At 38.7% G+C, this 22,248-nt stretch overlaps 1 protein-coding gene across 8 annotated transcripts in view; it reads right to left on the reverse strand.

Moving 5' to 3' along the window:
• The window catches only part of tjp1b (tight junction protein 1b), a 99,078-nt gene that overhangs the window by 17,233 nt on the left and 59,597 nt on the right, over positions 1–22,248 (reverse strand). For 4 of the 8 annotated variants that reach the window (XM_028005197.1, XM_028005187.1, XM_028005170.1 and 1 more), the window contains 19 exons: positions 18,038–18,094; positions 16,035–16,159; positions 15,787–15,889; positions 15,360–15,675; positions 14,939–15,045; positions 13,192–13,360; positions 12,935–13,079; positions 11,978–12,111; positions 10,906–11,011; positions 9,282–9,432; positions 5,439–5,547; positions 5,130–5,349; positions 4,866–5,050; positions 4,515–4,610; positions 4,336–4,418; positions 4,048–4,258; positions 3,837–3,937; positions 3,415–3,765; positions 1,932–2,132 (listed from right to left, as the gene is read on the reverse strand). In XM_028005197.1, the coding sequence (XP_027860998.1) occupies positions 1,932–2,132; positions 3,415–3,765; positions 3,837–3,937; positions 4,048–4,258; positions 4,336–4,418; positions 4,515–4,610; positions 4,866–5,050; positions 5,130–5,349; positions 5,439–5,547; positions 9,282–9,432; positions 10,906–11,011; positions 11,978–12,111; positions 12,935–13,079; positions 13,192–13,360; positions 14,939–15,045; positions 15,360–15,675; positions 15,787–15,889; positions 16,035–16,159; positions 18,038–18,094 (2,970 nt within the window). The remainder of the gene's footprint in view (positions 1–1,931; positions 2,133–3,414; positions 3,766–3,836; positions 3,938–4,047; positions 4,259–4,335; positions 4,419–4,514; positions 4,611–4,865; positions 5,051–5,129; positions 5,350–5,438; positions 5,548–9,281; positions 9,433–10,905; positions 11,012–11,977; positions 12,112–12,934; positions 13,080–13,191; positions 13,361–14,938; positions 15,046–15,359; positions 15,676–15,786; positions 15,890–16,034; positions 16,160–18,037; positions 18,095–22,248) is intronic. The other 4 variants (XM_028005224.1, XM_028005233.1, XM_028005179.1 and 1 more) reach the window with 2 other exon arrangements.

The following is a 22,248-nucleotide window of genomic DNA, read 5'->3' on the forward strand; positions in this document are numbered from 1 at the left end:
AGTGGTGGGAGGACAACAATGTGGCATGGTTTTTATTGACTCACTTGACTCATCGCACGGACAAACTTATTTATGTCTGATTTTATTGCGTTTCTCATTTAATTTAAACACTGCAATTGCAAAATTATGTTTTTTAGACATTATAAACAAGAATATCAACAAGGTTGTGCACCCATTTGTAGTCAAAGAAAAGAATTGTTGGAAAAGAATATATGGTTTTCAGAATCACTTGCAAATAAAAATCCAAAAAGTGTCATCTGTCAAACTTTAGACCCAGGGGTCAAATCCGACTTTAGAGGAACACATAAACAGAACCTTCAAGAAAACAGTTATAGGTTTAAATCAAAGCAGCTTTTATACATTTATTCCCAAATTACATTCATCTGCCCCTCCAATTTTTTGCAATCGCGGAAATTCCCACAAAAACCAGCAAACTCCAACATTTTTTTTTGCGCTACTGCATAATTGTACGTTCACTGAACATTTTCCACAAAAATGGTCAAAAACATTGAGTTTTGGTTACTGCTAACTCCCACCTGCAGGTGGCAGTATTTCATATTTAGCCTTAATTGATGTCAAGCTTTAAACCGTGATCAAGATGGCAAGTAAAAATCACATTTATTGTCCTATAAATTTCTAAATTAGCTCCACAAAAATCAGTGATTTTGGCTGAAATAAATGTGCTATTATACTATATTTTATTTAAATTGAAGAAGTATTTATTAAATGCACACACACCCATTTATTAAACAATTTTAACAGTTTTTTAAAAGGAGTTTTACATATACATTATATGTTTTGGTACAAATGTATATACATTCTGAATATACATTCAGGATATCTGAGAACATTCATGATCTTGAAAAGGTAAAAAATGAAAACCCATGTTTTATGTGAAACATGGCAGTCGAAGCCTCAGGAGTAAAAAGACCCAAACATAAACCATGTATCGTTTTCCTTTGGCTTAATAATATCACATTATTTCATATTGCTCTATAACACAAAACATCAATAAAATGCCTTGAAGTTTGTGGCTGTAACATAAAATGTGGAAAAGTTCAAGGTGTGTGAATATTTTTTGCAAGGTACCATAAACTGAAACCTCAAGAAGCTCAACATTCACAATGCTGACCGAATCGTTTGAAATAAATAAATCCTGAATCAATTGATCAAATTACGAGCTTATTTTTGTTCTTTCTTCAAAAACGGTTCTGAATGCCTGTTTGACAAGATGCCCTTCGGGAAAAATTAAACAGCATTTTACCAATTGTGTCTTACTGAGAACCTCTTAACAATTTACACATTTCTGAAAGGTCTCATTTCAAACATATGATGTGTAGCCTGCAGACAGTAAAGGAAGGAGGCCGATATGTTGGAATCCAGTCAACAGGGAAAATGTGTTGAGTTTATAGCAAAGTTTGAGGTATTAATACGTCAGAGTACTGTCTGCAGGTTAGCTTTCATCATGCAACAAACATTCAGTTTGAAACTTATGCAATGTCAAACTACTAGCACTACAACAGACAACACATCTACCCACTACAATGCCACCGTCAGTGCTGCTACTGTTTATCTACAGTAGAGAGTCAAAGCTGAAAGGAACCCAAAAAAATAAACAAAAACAAAACATCAGGAGCCATGCAAAGGAAGTAAGAGGCAACAGTTAGGGCTGGTTGTGGATGTCTTCACCCTGATCAGAGACTCAGATGTAACCAGTCCTTCTGGTCTCCCAGCCCACTGTGGTGCATGTGGACAAGCGAGTCGCACATTTCCTCTGGGATCCAGAGGCTCACAGTGGGCTCAGTGAGTCACACAGTGTGGACATGACATGCAGATAGCGAGTGGAAAGCATGTGTGAGAAGACAGGCAAGTTAAAAAGAGCAGGCTGGGGAGCCGGGCCCGGTCCGAATGGCTGGTGAAACAGCGGATACCTTTGGTTCTGGACCAGGGGGTTCATGTGGTGGTGGAGGTGGTGGGGGCGGAATTAGCTCAGGGGCAGGGCTGGGGCTGCTAAGAGAGTCCGCCTGAGGAGCTGCAGCTGCAGCAGGCGGCTCCTCTAGTTGTACAGGCTGCTCAGCAGCTGGGGAGGCTGCCACCGGCGGAGGCAGCGAGGGCAGAGCAGCCTCACCTTGCTGTGAAGTATCGTTAAGAGACATTTATAACACAGTGCCGCCAAGGGCACACAAAAAACATCTCACCCCAACACTATGACCTGATTCCTTACACTCACCAGTCAGAAGATAAAGAAATGTGGTTAGAGTAGATAATATACCTATTATGTAACTTAAAACATGTTTATTGCTAAAAAAAAAAAAATCCTAGAGATGCACCAGTATACTGTCTGATTATACTGTATACATGCAAGGGTTTCAAACAGTCTAGTAAGAAACCCCTGCATGTTAGCGTTCATATCCGGAAATATCTCGCATGCGCACAATGCTGGAGAGCAAAAAGACGAATCTTTTATGTGCCGTAGAACAAGTCCGTTAACTAAATGAAACCTGAAGATGTAGGTATTATTAATTTAAAGCAGTGAGACACAGCAAGGGGAAAATAATGCAGAAAACGTGTTAAAGATAAACTCAAAACCACTTTTTTCTCGCTCTCTGGTGTCGACTACACTACACACAAGCTCGTTGCCATAGCAACTGACAACAACGCCACTACATGTTTCATGTTTTAACACCAAAAAAACACTCAAATGTTTCCCACACAAAGAACATTCAGTCTATTACAGTTTTATGTTTTCAGGCTTGATGTTTATTTTGCGATTATTAAAAAGTGAACGTTGTGGCAGATTAGCTTCCGCTGTTATTAGCTAAGCTAACACTGCGGCGGTTGATTAGCTAACTTAAACACCTGCTCTACTGATGATCTGTCAACGTTGGTGTTTAGGTAGCCTGTTTTTTATTTTTTAACTAAACCAAAACACACCAAATTTCCCATCTCATCTACAGGTAACTATTATCAAAGTCTAGCTAGCATAACTCAATTACTTCCCTTTCCCTCACTATATTTTTTTTTCGACCTTGTTATCTAGCTGTTGACGATTAGTAGCAAAGCACTGTGTACCTTTTTCTTTTATGTATCACATACATTTAAGATATTGTGTGTCATAACTACAACTTAACAGCTAAAACCAATGCTAGTTATTGTTAGTTTTGTGCCCTCCAGCAGAGATCTTGCTCTTGTGACGTCGTGCTGCAAGAGGTCCACATCGGTCTTTCTCAAACTGTGTCCACAGACAAAACCCCGAGAACGGAAATCAGCCACAAAATTCTGATTGGTGCATCTCTACTAAATATCAGACGGAACCAGAAACAGCACAGAATATAAAATAAAAAAGACGCTAAAGCTCTGCCCTGTCATGATACGTTTACTATTTATTCAGCCAGTACTGCTCAACAAGCCTACCTGCTGCGGGGCGGCCATTTTGAATCCAGCAGGGTCTATTCTGCTGGCGGGGTCAGGCTGCACCGGGTGCTGGTATCCAGGGTAACCGGGGGTGTCCTGTATCACAGGCGGGTCCTCCCTGACAGGCTCCGAGGAGCGGGTGATGGCAGGCTCTGTGGGCAGACCCACTTCATCGTTTAAGGTCTCGTCTAACTCCTGGTCGGTGTACGCTCCGCCCTCCGTATCCGTATCCTCGTAGTCAGAAGTGTGGCGGCTGTCTGTGCTGTACATGGAGTACTCGCTACCTGGCGCCGACAGGTAGGACAGACGGTCGTCGTGGATATCCAAGTCGTCCTCTGTGGTGCCGTCCGCCTGAGTGGAGCAGAGAGTCTATCACCGATCAGCAGCATAAAGGACAGAAGCACTGCGGGACTTTGTCTCACCTTGCCCTCCGACACCCACACCAACTGATTCTGCTGCTGCTGGATGGTTTCCTTCAGCGCTCCGTACCAGCCGTCATTCATATTGTTCAAGTTGATGGTTGCTAGACGGAAATAGTTTGCATAAAAATCACTTCACAAGGAAGAAGTATTGCATAAAGGAGGCAATTTGGGTTTTAAAGTCACTGTTTTTCAACAAACTGTGCCTACTAACTGGTGAACAGGTGGTGATTATTCTTCCTCAGTTTAATGGCTCGCTCATAAAGCTTCCTGGCGCTCTTCCTGGACTCTGGACAAAGTCTCGTCCTCATGTTCTTCACACCCTGTTTGTTATCAGGATTCAGGAAGACTACGATTGGGTACCACTGGGCATAATTTAGCCTATCCACAGCATTTGGGGTGATGTCCAGCACAGCATGTTTGTCCTTTATGGAGTTAAAATAAAAACGGGTTTAGTAAGGCAGTATGTTCGATGGCAAAGTTTAAAAACAATCACACTCACTCTGTCTATGATCTGCTTAATAGTGTGAAGACGAATGATTCCCGAACTTCGTTGGTCTGTTCCGGCATCTCTGGGTTCGCTCTCTGAAAGGGAAAAAATGTGAAGAAATTACCAAAAAAACACTTAAAAAATTATAATAAACATTACAATAAGATGTCGGACGATAATATTAAACATACTTGCAAGTTCAAAGAGATCAGGCTCCTCTCTGGACAGCTTTTCTCGAGCCACATCAGCAATAGGTCCAAATATCACCACCGGTCTGAGGAAACCAGCTGCACAAAAAACCCAAACAACAAGAAAAAAAATTCAGATCCTTAAAAAAACACAATAACAGCATGCTTTTCATGTACCCTCAATGATTTGTTGCAAAGAATACATCTGTATCGTAAAAAAATACTTTAATGTGAACAGTTCAACATCAATACAGAGTAGGGCTAACCTGGTGACTGTTTTTCTGATAAACAGATTAATAATTGGACAGCAAAAACTGCTTAATAGGAGTTTTTATAGGAGTCCCTACATCTCACCTTCTCTGAGTACGACTCTCTCGTAAGCAGGGAACTTTGTTTGGACCGGCTGGGAGGAAAGATCCTCCCTGCTTTTCCTCAGGTTCCTCTTTGAGCTGCGTAGACCTCTGAACCTCCAGAAATCGGCCCGGTCGCCTCCTGCTGTTTTGGGAAGCGTGTACTGAACGCTGGAGAGCTGCTCCGCTCTGTTGGCAGAAAGACAAAGATGTAAAACAGGCTCCAGCAACAACCCAAGCACCATGCAGCGAAGTAGGATGCTTTCACCTGTTCTTATTGGGGATAATGCCCCTCTCCACCTCCTGATGGTTCTTGCCAATGCGAATAGCTAACCAAGAACCCAGCTTTCCATTGTAAAGTGTGTCCACCACTCGGAAAACCTCGCCCTTGTTAAAGCTTAACCCATACGGAGATTCCTTCTCGTACTCAAAATGAGTCCGAATGTAGAAAGAATCCCCGACATCCGACTCCACAATCCGCCGATAGACTGTAAAACGCAGAGCAGCGAGTCTTTCACACCACACCAATCAGATCAAGATCATTTCTAATTTGTTTCGATTTTTCTTCTCCGCTTACCATCTTTTTTCTTCTGAGCCAGGATAGTAACCTCTTCGCCCTTAGGAAGATCCAGAAGGAATAGCACCGCCTCCTCTCGGATTATGTTTGCAAAATCAACATTATTTACCTGGAAGTTAAGAAAACATGGTCCCATAAGTCCTTTACACATATTGGGATTTTTAGTAGGGATGCAAGTTATCGAATAATGAGTTAATCTGAAGTTGATTGATCCTATCAAACTTCATAAGCTGCAATTTTAAAAAAAACAGAGTTTTCTCTTGTATCAATATGGCCAACTGTGTTTCTATAACATAAAGGGCAATTTTTAAAAATAATTTGCTGAATCCAAAAAACAAACATTGAATTTGTTCATTATTTTGCATCAGTTGTATTAAATACTGAAAATTGTGGTTTTTGCACATTAATAAACTAGAACATTTATAAAATATGACAAAACATAAATCTCTTAATTTACTGAATTGAAAAAAGAAGAGGAAAATAATAAATATGTGAAATACTTAATTCCCATGAACAGAAATGTTGTTAAAACTTGAACCATGAAGTGCATTAACTCACAACAGCCCTCAAAATCAACCTCTCTTATTGACATCATGTTTCTTTTCCAATCAGGTTAAAATCTTTTGTGTTATCCCATAAGACTTTTCTGTCATCACATCCTCTCCTTTGAGGGAAATCTGTAGAAGTTGACGTCATGCAGCTCGGCTGAATGAAGGCATTAATAAAGGTGAAACTTAAGGAGTTTGCTGAGTGTTTATATTTCCAAACAGAAGTGGATAAAGTGTATTTTGAATCCCACACTGGACTCTGTTTGCACCGTTTCTCTTTCCTGTTCTGGTAAGGCTTCGCCATCTTTGTTTCCGTACTAACTGCATCCGCTTAAGGATGACTAAGCAGCGCCTTCTTCTGGATGGAGGCCAAACTACAATAGTGAAATTACATCTTCAAATTCAAAGATACTTCATTAATCCCAAAGGGAAATTGAATGTTGTTGTAACTCTTATTAACTCAGATTCTTCAAAGAGTTATTGTAGATGGTGATGGCTGTTGGCAGAAAAGACCTGCTGTAGCAGTCTGTATTACAGCAAATCTGAAGACGCCTCTGACTGAAGATAACTCTGTTTTCTCAACTCAGTCTCATAAAGAGGATGGTCAAGGTTATTCAAAACTTTCATAATTTTATGAAGAATCCTTCTTTGCATAATCGTCTCATTCAGTTGTCCCCAGAATAGAACCAGAACAGAACCAGCCTTCTGCATCAGGCTGTTGAGCCGTTTTAGGTCCCTGGTTCTGATGCTGCTGCCCCAACAGATGATGCTCTCAACAACAGACTTGCTGCAAATCTTGAAGGACCTTAGCTTCCTCAACAAGTCCAGTCCGCTCTGTCCCTTCTTATAGTTAATTGATTGGAACTAGTTTTAATCTAATAAACCATCAATCAACAATTAATTGCAAATTTATAGGTTCAGTTAGTGCAGAAAAGAATGTCTAAAATCAAAAAAAAGATGCACATAGTTCTCACTGTACTCAGAATCGCCTGGATAACTACACGTTTTAGTATAGTCCAATAAGTTTAGGTGTTCCTGGACACAGTTGGGGAGAAGAAGAAAAGGTGCAAACAGTAAGACGTACGAGTGTGGGGGTAATGGGACGGACACAGCAAGACGAATCTGTTTTTGTGTTTGCTCCCAACACTGTTCCCAACGGGGCGACTGCTAGGAGACTAGATTGATGATGAAGGAATTTCTGAACAGCCAGAGTGTAAATTAGAACAGGCAACGTTTGAGGACGTTTTTCTTAAAAAACACAGTTGTTTGCACAAAATACCAACCACCAAGGCAAGGGTGTCCAAAGTATGGCCCGGGGGCCTTTTGCGGCCCTCGAAACGATTTTGTGCATTCCTCACTCACGATTTAAAATCAGCTTAAATTTGGTTTCCCAGGAAGTGTTGCTGTGTTGTTGTTGTGTTGTTGATGCAACAACACATTTAAAAACAAAGCTAGGTGGTAATTTTCAAACAGGTTACAGGCAGTTTAACGTCTTACAACGCAGCACAAAGTATTCATGCAGGTTTTTGCTTTAAATGTAATTTATTTTAATAGCAACAGACATCCTGTGATTTTTACTAAAATACAGGGCAAAATTAAATAAGAATGAGTCATAAAGCAAAATAAATAAGTAGGAAACAGTTTGTCGTTTTAAAATCTGGCAAGACCTTTTTTACATATACAATAATTTACAGAAATCTGACTGCTTTACTTATTCCATTAAAATATTGTGAGTTTAGTTTATATCTGAACAGGCAAAAATATAAAAGTAGGTTTTGCAATTATACTTAAAAATGAAAACACTAGGCCTGTCGCGATAAACGATAAATCAATTAATTGTACAATAAATTAAAACTATCGACGTCATTTCAATTATCGGCATTATCGTCTCTTCCGTCCTTTTTCTCTTTCTGTTGATGACACCGAATGAAAAAAGGCTCAACTCCGGTGCTCTCCACTGACCCTCCTTCCTCATTTCCTTAGTGTAAAGCCCAGCGCACACTACACGATCTTAGAGCTGTCGCCCGATTGTCGGCCCATTTTCAAAACCTGAGAGACCACACAGCCGACAGAAATCCTAGGTATAACGGTTCGATCGGGTTCGGTCCTGCCGTGTGGTGTCCAACAATGGGCACAAAATAATGGCTACAAGTTCAGTGAACTAATTTTAAAACCAGGCATTAATCAATGCTTTACTACAATCTACCTGCAATGCATGTGGCTAGTGTCAGTGTAAAGTCCTGACTGAATGAAAATCATTAGAACCTATTTACGTCACGTTAACGAAGAACAGCTGAAAAGTTACCGGGTTTATCAACTGCGGTAGCAATTTCGCTCCAACTCCTCCTCTTGTCATTTCTATATTCTCTGCATGTTGAATAAACATTAATGTTGTTTCCACATATCATCTCCAATGTCTGCTGGACTTCGGGTTGCGCTGTGTCAGCTGTTTGGGATTTCCCGACATAATTTACCCTCAGAAAACACGGAGGAGAATCCTAGCTTTCTGATTGGCTGCCTGTCACATTCAACGATCGTTAACGATCCCAGTCAGGGAAAAAACCCTGATTTGGATCGGAGCGGCAACAACGATCTACTGTAACACACCACACAATCTTAGAGAGACCAACGTGCTAAGATTGTTGTAAGGGGAAAAATAGGAGCAAAAAATCATGTAGTGTGAACTATGTATCAGGTAGTCGATGTGCCCATCTTCTCTATTTAAATTTAATTATTACTGAAGGGCAACATAGTATACAGACTTCATAATCTGCAGTCTTTAGGTTGAATGCAGTATTTATTTCCACTTTGGCTTTATGTTGTTCAGTTGTTATCAAGTACATTTTTTGTTAATGGAGACTGAAAATCCATTTTGTTTTTGGTTGTTTTGTTTATTTTGTTTATCAGTTCCAGTGTTAAATATTCTTTTGAAAATAAAGTGTATCTATCTTTGGCAGGAAATCGCATGCATTATTACGTCATTTCCATTACATCAGTGTAAAAGGGTCTTCAAACAATATTATCGTTTATCGCAATAATTTTTGAGACAATTAATCGCTCAGCAAAATTTACTATCGTGACAGGCCTAGAAAACACTAAAAATTTTGCAGCCCCCCACCGTTCTTTCAACTTGACATTTGTGGCCCCTGTGCCAGAAAGTTTTGGCACCTTTGCATTAAGGCATAAACACTTCGTTTTCCCCCAAACCAACATGAACTTAACCAATTTATAAGCTCCAGTTAAAGTGTTTCAGTTTGTTTTAATTCAAACTGGGGTTAGAAATGAGAGATTTCACCCTGAGAATTTGGTCGCCCTCCTCCAGGCCCTCCTTAGCAGCGGGGCTGTCCTCCAGCACTCCGGCGACGAAGATGCCCACGTCGTTCCCTCCAGCCAGACGCAGACCCACGCTCTCCCCCTTCTTGAACTTCACCAGCTTCATGCTCGGCCTGAGGGGAAACGCAGCAGTTAAAACACATTTCCAGGGGTATTTACAATATTGCATAAATGCTAAAGTAATGACTGTAAGGTGACAGACAGAAGCCTCAAGAGATTCTTAAATCATGTTATAAGAAGCAGGAATGCCTTAAAATTTATTCTGAGGTACAAACACTCACAAACGCTGATAAATGTACATCTTTACATTAAAGCTACCAGAAAAAAATAAAATATCCAGTGAGTATATTAAAATTAATTTACAGCTTCTAATGATTCAGTTAAACTATTAAGGGTTTAATGATTTATAAAAATAAAAGTACATGAGTTTAAATGTGTGGTGATTGTTTTTTTTACATAAAAAACAATCTTTTTTTTACATACGTAGAATCAAAATTACATGTACAGGCTAAAATTTATACACAATGCAACCCACTAATGTTGATTTAAATGTTCCATAACTAAACTCTTCTTATTGCATAATTGACCACACTTATCAGAAAAGTTTTAGTTTAGTTAGGAAGCGAAAGAGGAATTGTGGAGTTGCAGTCTGGTTCATCATTTGGAACAATTTCTAGAAGTTTAAGGTGCAAAGTTAATCTGTTCAAGCAATTATATGCAAATATAGACATGAAGGAAATCTCCACCCATCGTTCTGGAAGGAGACAGATTCTGGTCCAAATCGTGTGAATTAACCCCAGAAGAAGATGCCTGCTGAAGCTGGGGAGACAGTGGAACGAGTCCTGTACCGACAGGGACTGAAAGGCCGCTCAGCATGGAAGAAGCCATTACTCCAAATAAAGCTTAAAGAAAGCTAGATTGTCGTTTGCAAATGAACACAGGAATAAAGGCCTTCATTTTTGGTGACTTCTTCTGTGGTTTGATGAAACTAAAGTGGAACTGTTTGGCCATAATGACTAATGTTGCATTGGGAGGAAAAACAGGGATGTTATACCATCCTAACTGTAAAGAATGGTGGTGGCAGTATCATGTTGTGGGGCTGTTTTGCAGCAGGAGGGAATGGTGCACTAAATAAAATATATGGCATCATGAGGAAAGAACATTATGTGGAAAAATTTAAGGAACCTCTAAAGACATGTGCAGGGGGGACCTGCTGGGTCGGATGAGGAACCCATTATAACTGCTTGCAGTTCTAGTTTTTTTATGTGCTTCAATTCTGTTTTTATTGTTATGCAAAGCCATACAAGCTCTGGAATGTTTCTCTTTACTTAAGCCATATCTACAAGCACTTTGAACTGCCTTGTTGCTGAAAATGTGTTATATAAATAAAATTACCTTATCTTACCTTACAGTATTTATTTAATTTACCATTAGAAATAAAATAAATCATTACAAGCTAAAAATAGAGAGTCCCAGAGTAATAATAATTCATGTTGCGTGGATGTAAACCCACCCCTTGTGGTTCATTTTTAATGGTTTATTCCAAGAAATCTGAATATTTTAATGTAATTTATTTTTCATATTACCGCAGAATGCTGTCATCATGGGCAGCGCTTGGCACAGGAGCATCAGAGGGACTGACAGGCAAGTCAACATCTGGCTGCCCAGGCTGAGCATACACAGGCTTCGGCTCTGAATATGAACAAAAGTAAACCATAAATTCATTGTATTATTCCACACAGCTCATACAAACACAAAACTGACAGCACACTAATCCACTAAATAAATAAAATGCATATGTACTGCCTGGAATAAATACACTGATGGAATAAAAAAAATAAAAATAGAGGCCCCACTGTTCAAAGTATCAGTCAGGCATTTGTGGATACACAAACACACAAAGCACACAGCGTCCTTAGCTGGGAGGTCAAAGCGAAAGACAGCAGAGCGCTGCAGGCTGGAGAGGAACGTCAGACTCGATCAGCTCATATGGTTTATTTTCACCTGGCTTCAGGCAAACTCAGCCAGACTCAGCAGGCGTCTAGATCTAACTTTTTATGGTGGCTGGGCTTTTAAAAAAAGGGCGAAAAATAATCCAGGAATAAAATACACTGAGGCACAATGGATTTGGGAGAAAAATCAGAACGATTTGCATTTTATCATTTTCACACAGTCACACATTATTTAGTTTTTCTGGGTTACTATTAAGCAAATTTTGCTGAACGATAAATTGTCCCAGAAGTTATTGCGATAAATGATAATGTTGTTTTGAGACAATTTTGAAGTAACATAATAGTAATAATGGCATAATAATAATGCAAGGACACATTGTCAAAGAGCAATGAACTTTAAGTTTTAATGAATATTCAACTCTGGAACTCGAAGACATTTAAAATATCCAAAATAAATAAACAAAAAACAGAAACAACAAATAAAATGAATCATAAAGCCTCTCTAAACAAAACTGTTGTTTAAAAAAAGCGGCAGTTGACACCAAAACACCAAACGGAGACGTTTATCATCCAGGTTTTGGTAGAAAACAAAGAGAAAAAAATAAAAAATGACAAGTCGTGCATATGGAAATCATTGCGTTTGCTTTAATTTATCATGCAATTAATTGATTGATTAATTGATTTTTGCAACAGGCCCAGCTCTGACCTGGGAGGGGAGGGAGCTGCTTCTCCTCTCTTGCGGTGGACGAATCCTTCGGTTTAGGAAGAGGAATGTCCTCCACTAGCTTCGCTGGCGTTGAGGCAGACTTCGACATCCGTTCATCATCGCGACTTCTTTGACTGTGGATGATAAAAATAATTTCTTTTTAAACTATTAATCTCTGGGAAAAGGGGAAGACACTGAATAATGAATTGTGGAGTGCAAAGCTCTGCAGGCTGTGAAATTCTCTCGTGAGCGGACATGTGCGAGCGGAGAACAGGTGAAAGAAGAACAGCGAGAGTAGGAGGGGGCAGCAGCAGCGGCATCTTATTCATGAAGGTCATTGCTTTGCCTGTCCACTCTTTTAGTGCTCTATTTTTAGAGCAGCTTATCTAAGGTGTCAGAGGAAATTTTGTCCTCCAGTGTGTCTTTAACAAAGCTTTCTTGGTCCTCACTGCTAGTTTTAAAATATTTCATGTGTTTTTTTATATTTAGATACCAATTCTTGCTGAAAATTCCCTGCAAAAACACAAAATCTTACCAGGTATTTTTGGTCTAGTTTCCAGTGCAAATATCTTAATACAGTTGAAATAAAACAAATACTAACTTACAGGCAACAGTTCAGCAAGATACAGGAGCTTTAAGTCATTACTTATTCTCCTAGAACTTTATTTTTTATAATATCATGACTTTATTCTTGTATTTTAATTTTATTTTTAAATTTTCTTAGCATTGCTTTAATACTCTATTGAACCAAACTGACTTTTAAGTAGCTTTTCAGGATGATGTAGCAGTTTGCTTTAACTCAATAATTTCTTAACCTCGATGAAAAAATTACTAATAATTTACTTAAATGTTAAATCCAAGTAAAATTTATAGGAAACCTATTAGTATTGTATTATAGCAGATATTGCAAGCATGAAAATACCCTCAGCAGTTAAATCTGGTAGAATAAATTTTTACCTGCCATTGCTGATTTGTTGAGGCGAATGTCTGGAGTGGTCTGAGGGTTCGGACCGCCGGTCCGGTGAGCGGGAGCGGCTGCTACGATGTCTGTCATGCGATCGATTGGAATGGTCGGATGCCAGAGAATGGATATCTGAAATGTCTGGTCAGACAGAGGTCAGGAGTTCACCGGACGCAGAGTGAAGTGGACGCCAGCAGGTATGACTTAATCTGCGATCATTTCAGACAAAAACAACTCTTAATCCCTCACTCACCATCTCTGTCGGAGGCGTTAGCTGAAGGAATGCTGTCATCGAGGTCGGGGATATTGAGAAGGGTCGCCCTGTCGTCTCTCTGAACAACCATTTTTAGTTTGCCCTTTGACCTTTCGATCAGTTTCTTAGCGTCTATCAAGGAGAGGTTCTCTGTCACTGTGCCGTTAATCTGAGACAATCCAAAGAAAGAGATGTCAGCTTTCGTTAAAATAGTTATGGTGAAAAGAAAGTACACCCCCATCAAATCATGGGGTTTGATGTGTTTTATATGTATCTTTTTTAATAAGTTATCGTTTGTTTGTTTTTTGCCAAGTTTGAAGTTGTTTTTTTCTCACACAGCCTCATATGGGTTGGCAAAACATTGAGTGAAAACAAGCATTTTCCAAACTGGTGATAAATTAGTACTTACCCATGATAGAGGCAGAAAAGCTAGCTAGTCAGGCAGTAAGGCTATGTTAGCAGCTGGTTAGCGATAGCATCAATCACCTTGAGTCAGATAGCAAAGAAGATGTCTGCATGTGACTCAAACTTCTGCCAAACAGAAAAGTCCCGCAAGAAAAAAATTCCCTACCCATTCAGGAACAAAGATTCCTGACACGGCAAAATTTAAAACCTGTGATTTTAATTATTTATGATCAAATTAAATTTAAATAAAAAAAGTAAGAAATTTTAAGGCCTTCATTTTACCTACATGAATTTAAGACTTTTTAAGAGACGTTTGGCAACTTGCTAATGTAACTTTGTTGAAAACTGGTCAGAGGATTTAAAAGGTGATGAGAAGTAGCATTATTTGTGTAGACATACATGTTATTGGTTCCATCCAGAAGGTTTGCACATGCGCATAACGCTGGAGAGTAAAAAGACGAGTCTTTTACTGCTGCGGTAGAACGACTCCATTGACAAAATAAAACCTGGAGATGTAGGTATTATTAATTTATCGCAGTATGCCACAGCAAATGGAAAAATAAAGAAAAACCGTTGAAGAACAACTTAAAACCACTCGTATTTGTCTTTGTTCTTTGCTCTCTGTGTCGGCCATGTTACACGCAGACTCATTTCTATAGCAACTGACTGACAGCAAAGCCACCACTAATGTATCAGGATTCAATACCAAAAAACATGCAAACGTTTCCTACACAAAGAACAGAACATTCAGTTCGTTACAGTTTTATGGTTCAAGGTTTGATGTTTATTTTGCGATTATTAGTCAGTGATCACTAGTAGTTGATTAGCTACTGTTGCTAATAGCTGATAAACCACCGCAGTGTTAGATTAGCTAATTTAAACACCTGCTCTACTGTAGATTTGTCGGAATTGGTGTGTGAGTCCCCCTGTTTTATTCTTAACTGACACACCAAAATCTGCAGCACATTTACATGCTATGGCTGTCAAAGTCAAGCTAGCATAACTGATCTACTCCTTCTCCCTCTCCCTTTTTTTTAATGAAAACTTTTTCTTGAGCTTGTTATTTTGTTGTGGTAGTGTTGACAATTAATAGCTTAGGATTGTATCCCCTTTTCTTTTATATATCATGCGTACATTTAAGATGTAGGGCGTTATGTTGACAACTTGACAGCTAAAACCAGAGCTAGTCATCATCTGCTATAAAGCATATGGTCTCTAAAAGGCAAACAGACCTAAATGAAGAACAGTAAGAGGGTTTACATTAAGTTTCAGATAAAAACAACCTGATTTGTTTTGGTTAAAAACAACAAAAAGTTGTAATCATCTGTCAGGTTCTCCTTACTTTTAGTACAACGTCCCCCTCCTGGATGTTGCCATCCCTGGCCGCCAGGCTCTCGGGGGAGATGTCCTTGACAAAGATGTGGCTGGCCAGGCGCAGGCCATATTCTGCTTACAGAGTGAACGACAGCAACAAAGACGATGTTAGCACAGAGAGTTCACGTGACAGCAGCCCCACCGACCTCTCTACGCCAACAGCTGCTGCTCCCGCTGGGATTAACAGACTGATTAAAGAAGATTAATTGCTCTTTTACTTATTTACTTGAGTTTGCTCGGATTTTGCTAAGGCGGGCAACTTTTATTTACTCTAGAAGTTGACCAGAGCCGATTTGGAAGATTTATTCAGCTCCCAAAACAGGGGAACGGTTGAAAGAATAAAACAACGTCCCGTTATTCGTTTCTATCCCCGACTTTGCGAGCCTCACCTTCATTTTTGCGGGATTTGACGAGCGTGACCTTGGCGGGGCGAGGGGGAAGGTTGTGCGAGCGGCGATCCGAGCGCGGCGACAGGCTCCTCTCTCGTGAGCCGCTGCGCTCACGGTCCCTGTCCCTCCGCCCGCTGCTCCGACCGCTGCGCCTGCCCATGGCCCCGCCCACGCCGCTATAAGCACCGCTGCGCCCGCTCCGCGTTTCGTATATCTCTTCGTCGTAGCTGTCCTCCTCTTCGTCATGTTCGGACATGGTTTCCCTCTCCCCCAGCCGGCCCATGGGAACGTGCACCTTTCTTTTTCGTCTGATTGTCTGACCAAAGGAAATCAGATTCAGTCGCTTCAGATAAAATCAATCGTTTACTCCCCTGAAGTTTTGCTTTTCTATTCGTTAGATATCAAACGCTCGCTACCACATACTCACAATTTTGGCAATTTTTCCACTTTTGCGAAGCTGCTGGACAGCGTACGCATGTTCTACATTGTCCATGGAGACAGCATTGACCATAACCACTCTGTCATTTTCCCTGCAGGCGAAAAAAGTTTAGAAAAACAACCGGAACAGGCACACTGGAGTCTTTCTGGAGCATTTCAAATGTAGTAATTATTTATGGAGAGTAACTCAAAGCTAAAATTAGAGATTTGGTCCAGCTTCCAAGAACAAAATCTTACTGCAGCAGGCCTTCTGCCGGGCCGCCTTTCAGCACATCTGAGATGACGATCGAGGTCTCGCCACTCTGAAAATGAGGGTTATCCCGACCTCCTGATATGGCTATCCCAAAGCCAAACCCTGGTGCCTGCACAGGAAGAAATATACACACATAGGCCTGTCATAATAACAAATTTTGCTGAGCAATTAACTGTCTCAAAAACTATTGCAATAAACAATACAATTGTTTGAAGACCTTTTCACACTGAAAAGGTCTTCAGTGTTAAATGGAAATGACGTAATAATGCATGCGATTTCCTGCCCAAGATTTATTTTCTTTGCATTTTATTTTCAAAAGAACACTTAACACTGGAACTGATAGACAAAATAAACAAAACAAAAATAAAATGGATTCTCAGTCTCCATTAACAAAAAAATGTACTTGAATAAAAACTAAACAGCATAAAGCCAAAGTGGAAATAAATACTGCATTCAATCAAAAGAGTGCAGATTATGAAGTCTGTATTCTATGTCGCCCTTCAGTAATAATTAGATTTAAATAGAGAAGATGGGCACATCGACTACCTGATGCAATAGTTCACAGTACACGATTTTTTGCCCTGATTTTCCCCTTATGACAATCTTAGTGTGTGGAGTGTTACATCAGGGTTTTTTCCCCGACTGGGAGCTTAGCAACCTGTTGAATGTGACAGGTAGCCAATCAGAAAGCGCAGATTCTCCTCCTTCTGAGGGGAAATTACAGAGGGGAATCCCAAACAGCTGACAGGAGGCAACCAGAAGTCCAGCAGATATTGGAGATGATATGTGGAAACAACATTAATGTTTATTCAACATGCAAAAAATATAGAAATGACAAAGGGAGGAGTTGGAGCGAAATTGCTACCGCAGTTGATAAACCCGGTAACTTTTCAGCTGTTCTTCGTTAACTATAGGTTATAATGATTTTCATTCAGTCAGGACTGACACTAGCCACATGCATTGCAGGTAGATTGTAGTAAAGCATTGATTAATGCCTGGTTTTAAAATTAGTCCACTGGACTTGTAACCATTATTTTGTGCCCATTGTTGGACACCACACGGCAGGAACGAACCCGATCGAACCGTTATACCTAGGATTTCTGTCGGCTAATGTGTGGTCTGTCAGGTTTTGAAAATGGGGCGACAGCTCTAAGATCGTGTAGTCTGCGCTGGGCTTTACACTAAGGAAATGAGGAAGGAGGGTCAGTGGAGAGCACCGGAGTTGAGCCTTTTTTCATTCAGTATCATCAACAGAAAGAGAAAAAGGCCGGAAGAAACGAGAAAGCCGATAATTAAAATTACGTCAACAGTTTTAATTTATTGTGCGATTAATTGATTTATAGTTTATCGCGACAGGCCTATACACACACACACCCCCACACACCGTTTTTAGATTTTACAGAATTAATTACAGTGACGTTTTTGAGATTATATGGAATCAAATATGTTGCCTATCACTTTAAAATGGTTGTACATGTAAATGATACAGTTAAAGTCAGAATCATTAGCAAAATCACACAAAACGCTTTATTTGAAAAGGTGTGCATGAGATTGACATGACACTGATATTAACTTCATTAACATGAAGGAGTCTTCAATAAATGTTTATGAAGTGTCATTCAGGAAATAATGACACTTTTAATGCACTTTTAATGAAAGTTTTAAGGTAAGGTCATATTATTTATGTAGCACATTTTCAGCAACAAAGCAGTTCAAAGTGATTTACATGAATTGGAAGGAAATACAAACAAAACAAATTAAATGCTTAAATATATAAAGAAAGCTACAATATATAAGTTTTCTGGCATTTTGCAAATAGAATCCCAGAAAACTCAATTCTTGCTTGGAGAATTGAGTTACAGAAATAAATCTACATTTCAGCAACATCATATTTCACTTGAATTGTATCTGTAAAATATCCTTATTAATTTTGACCCAGGAAACAGGAAGGAAGAGAAGAAGAAAAGGAGAAAAGCGAATGCCTTACCCTGTGTAGTGTAACTGTGTGCTGTTCCCAAATGACTGTCTCCTCCATCGCTGCACTCTGAAAGACAGAAGAAGAAGGAAAGTTTTCAGCTCTAAAGGATCAGATGCAGTTCACGTCCAACGAGCTAAAAGCTGGCAAACGGTTTTAGCCTAATTGTTAACATGGTCGCAGAAGCTAGGGGAAAAATGCGTCTTTTAACACTTTGGTCTGAATAAAAAATATAGGAATTCAATACTTTCCTTACATAAAAAAATACATTTAACTGCTTTTAAAACAAATAGGCACTATTTGACCAATCATTAAAGCCAGAGCTGACCTGAAATAAATACAGAAAGCAAATTCAAAAAGCATGGAGCTCACAAAAAAGGTCAACCATGTTCCCTGATGTAAACTGATTTTAAAATGTCTGAAAAGTTTTAACTAGAAATAAAAAACACATATCTTCATGCAAATATTAAAATTAAACCATAATAATATTCTAGCTCAATTCTGAAGTACAAGTCCAAACATGTCTTACGCACTTTTATCTCTACTTCAGGCTCAGATGCAACGCTTCAAAGACAAGCTGTATTTTCTTGTTTTAAAATTGCACTTTTAATAAACTTTAACATTAATTTCTGGGTGAAGAAACATCATGTTAAGACCTGGTGAAAACAAAAACCTTAGCGACAAGGCACTCCTCTTAATAAAGTAAAAGCTGGAGTCAGTTCCCCCTTTTTCTTGGCATCTAATAGACAATTTAAAATGTTAAATTTCACAAACAGCAACTCAGTTTGGTTTTTATTAAAAAAAACCCTGCTGTTCAGCTTTGTTCTTTATATAAGATCTATAGCACAAAGATCAGCCCTTACAATGCATTACAATGGCAAGAATTATGAAAATATATATAAATAAACAAAAGGAAACCACCAGATAACGGAGCAGCCTTGAAAATAAAAGCCACAAAAACTAAAAAGACACATTGATGTAATTTCACATCCACTAAATTTTTGTGAAACATTAAACAGCTGCATATAAAACATTATTAGGCCTATCCCTTTGAGGTAGATTTCTACTCGCACTACTACATCTAATCTGATAAATCCTGTAAACTTAATGTGTTAGATTACAACTTTTAGAACAATTCTCTACACAGAAAAACCCAAGATTTCACTTTGTGCAACAATGTGTGAGGAAGCTCAAGAACAGTGATCAATTTGTGAGGATTTATGAAGCACAGAAAGGTCAGTAGACGCCCAAAATATATTTTATTGGCAAGCAACGTGAATGCTTTGTGCATGAAATATAACAGCCCACCAGATTTTGCATCTAAAGCAGTGTTTTGGCATTGACATGCAGCACACATTGACAGCAGCAATCCAATACACTGTGCAGCTCCTTTTTGAGTCCCAAATAAAATAAATTAAAAGATTATTCTTTTATATGCACTATGATTTTCTTTGACTTTATACAAAGAAACACAAACAGAATCTGTCCTGCTGATCAACCTGTCAGAGGAGATAAAACAGGAAAAATTTTAAATATTTTATTCTAACTTTATAAACCTCTTCTTACTGTTTCTGTCCATGTTTTAAAAACAAAGCCTATGATAACTATAAGGCCAATTAGAGTTATACAAATGACTACACTGCAAAAACACTAAATTTGACTTATTTTTGGTCTACTTTCTAGAAAGGTGCAAATATCTTAGTACACTTGGAAAAAAAAAACAACTAACATACAAGTAACTTTTTTTGTTTTAAGTAAAAAATTCCTTATTATTGATGGAAAAAGTTCTAGTTCCATTGGCAGATAAATTAACCTATAGCATAGGAAAAATGTCTTGTCTTTTATTTTGCCATGTGACACGATCAATTTCATGCAGAGGAAACCCTGTATTTACAGCTGAATCTGCCAATGGAACTGGTACTTTTTCATCAATATTAAGAAATCATTGACTTAAAACAAGCTCCTATATCTTGCTGAAAGATTATCTATAAGTTAGTACATTTGAAATAAGACGAAACTAAGACATTTGCAGTAGAAACTAGTCCAAAAATACTTGGTAAGGTTTTGTGTTTTTGCAGTGTGCATGTAGGAATAGGAAAGTTTACGTCTGCGATTCTGAGCTGTTTTTTGGTTTGACCAACAGAGCCTCCTTCAACACATCATCTCTGCATCCGTTACGACCTGTTGGCCAAATGCCAAACATCAGCTGGCGTCTGGGAACACAGGCAGCTTAGTAAATTGCCAAAAGTGGCGTCAGACGTTCCCAGCTTGGCAGCATCAACCGCAAACCCGGATAGCAACTAATGGTGTTACAAACACAAAGCGAAGGGGGAGGGAGGAACAAAAATTTGAACGGGACGACTCCTTTTGACCTTTTAAACAGAATGGAGAGCAATTAGGAAACACGGAAAAACAATTCCTGAATACCAACAAGGTTTTTTGGGGAAGGTTTTAAACCATTGGGATTTACACCTGGATCTTTTTGGTGTTGTGCAAAGGCTAAAGAGATCATGCACAAAGGTTTCCTCTAGCATTTAAAAAAAAAGACATTTTAAATATCCAAGATACATAACAAAACAACAACTAAAATTATTTATGAAGTCTCAGTAAACAAAACTATCCTTAAAAAAAGGATAGTTGAAACAAAAGCACCAGACTGAAGACTTTTAACATCCAATTTTTGGTAGAAAGAGAGAAAATAGAAAAACAATACATCATGTAAATGGAAATTGTTGAGCTTGTTTTACTTTATTAACTGCTTTAATAATTGCAACAAGTCTATTTACATATTTTTAACATCAGGGTTTCCCCCAGTGTATTATAAGCCTGGCGGGCCACCAGGCTTTACTTGTGCCCCCACCAGGCTAAACGTTGCTTATTTATTTATATATTTTTTAATGTTTGCACTTTTAAGACTTTATAGTTGGTGTTCAGGCATTAATCTTCCAATAACACATAATTATCAGGTGTTATTTGATAAAATAAGGTATTATACATATATAAATAAAAGCAATCAAAAAACTGACAGCTTTTATTTTGCCATGTGACATGATCAATTACATTTATTTACAGCTGAATCATGTTGTTTACTGTTACTGAACTCAACAAAAGCAAAACATAATGCAACTTTTTAACTCCATGCAGTGCTGATTTATTTATTTTATAATAGAATGTGAACCATGTCTGACCAATTCTATTCAAATAAAAAGGTAGAGAATAATAATAAAAAAGCAACATATTTGTTCCTGCTGTGTAGATCCCCTTGTGTTGTGTTTACCTTTCTCCTACACACATTTTTCAGTACAGGGATGTAATTGCTCAACTTGTTGCTCTGGTAACACAGGGGACCAATGTGGCATTGCTCGAGTAGCCTGACATTTTCAGGACACGTCTGAAGGCTCCTTTCAAACGTGGGAGGTCTTGAAACAACCCAGCCACATTTAGAGTCAAACAATACTTTTCATTTTTATTTTATACCTAACATTTAAGTAGCATTGCTTGGATTCCTATCCAAGCAATTATCAGGAAGAGATCGTCCACTATCTCAAGTGAATTTTGGTGAAAATGGCAGTGTGCATCCTTTAGATACAAACAACCCGAGCCAAGAAAATGCTTCATGCCACATGCCAGAGCCAGAACTGGCAGCCACCATGTTGGTTGGGTCATGCTTTGGGGGATTACAACCACCGAACTCTCAGTTGCCAGCATTACAACACAGATGGACAACATGCTCCAGGATGGAGGAACGAACTGGTCAAGAGGGACGGTGTTGGGTCAAATGACAAAAACCAAAAATTTTAAAAATTAATTGTGATAGTGATCATGGCTGACAAAGGCAAAAGCCTTTTCCTATGGCAAAACAATTAACATAGATGCTTAATAAAATAACAGCAAAAGATATAAAGAAAACAAGCAACATGCAATAACATGGTTTTGTTTACATATTTACTGAAGTCAAGGAAAACATTAAACTAACGTAATTTATTGTAATTTCATAAGCATGCAGTGACATTAAATTGTGTTTCTTACATATGAGAGATTTTTTTGATAAAGTAACTTCTTCCTTTTCTATGCAGGAAACCAAAGAACATTTGGGAGGGAAGCAGAATCACATCTCTTGACGCATAAGCTGGGAGTTTTCTAAAACAACATAGATAATGTCCGTCTACCACAGTGGTGCCCAAAGTCGGTCCTTGAGGGTCGGCCTCCTGCATGTTTTAGTT

The sequence above is a fragment of the Xiphophorus couchianus genome, chromosome 2, assembly GCF_001444195.1.
Source record: "Xiphophorus couchianus chromosome 2, X_couchianus-1.0, whole genome shotgun sequence".
Lineage (NCBI taxonomy): Eukaryota > Metazoa > Chordata > Actinopteri > Cyprinodontiformes > Poeciliidae > Xiphophorus > Xiphophorus couchianus.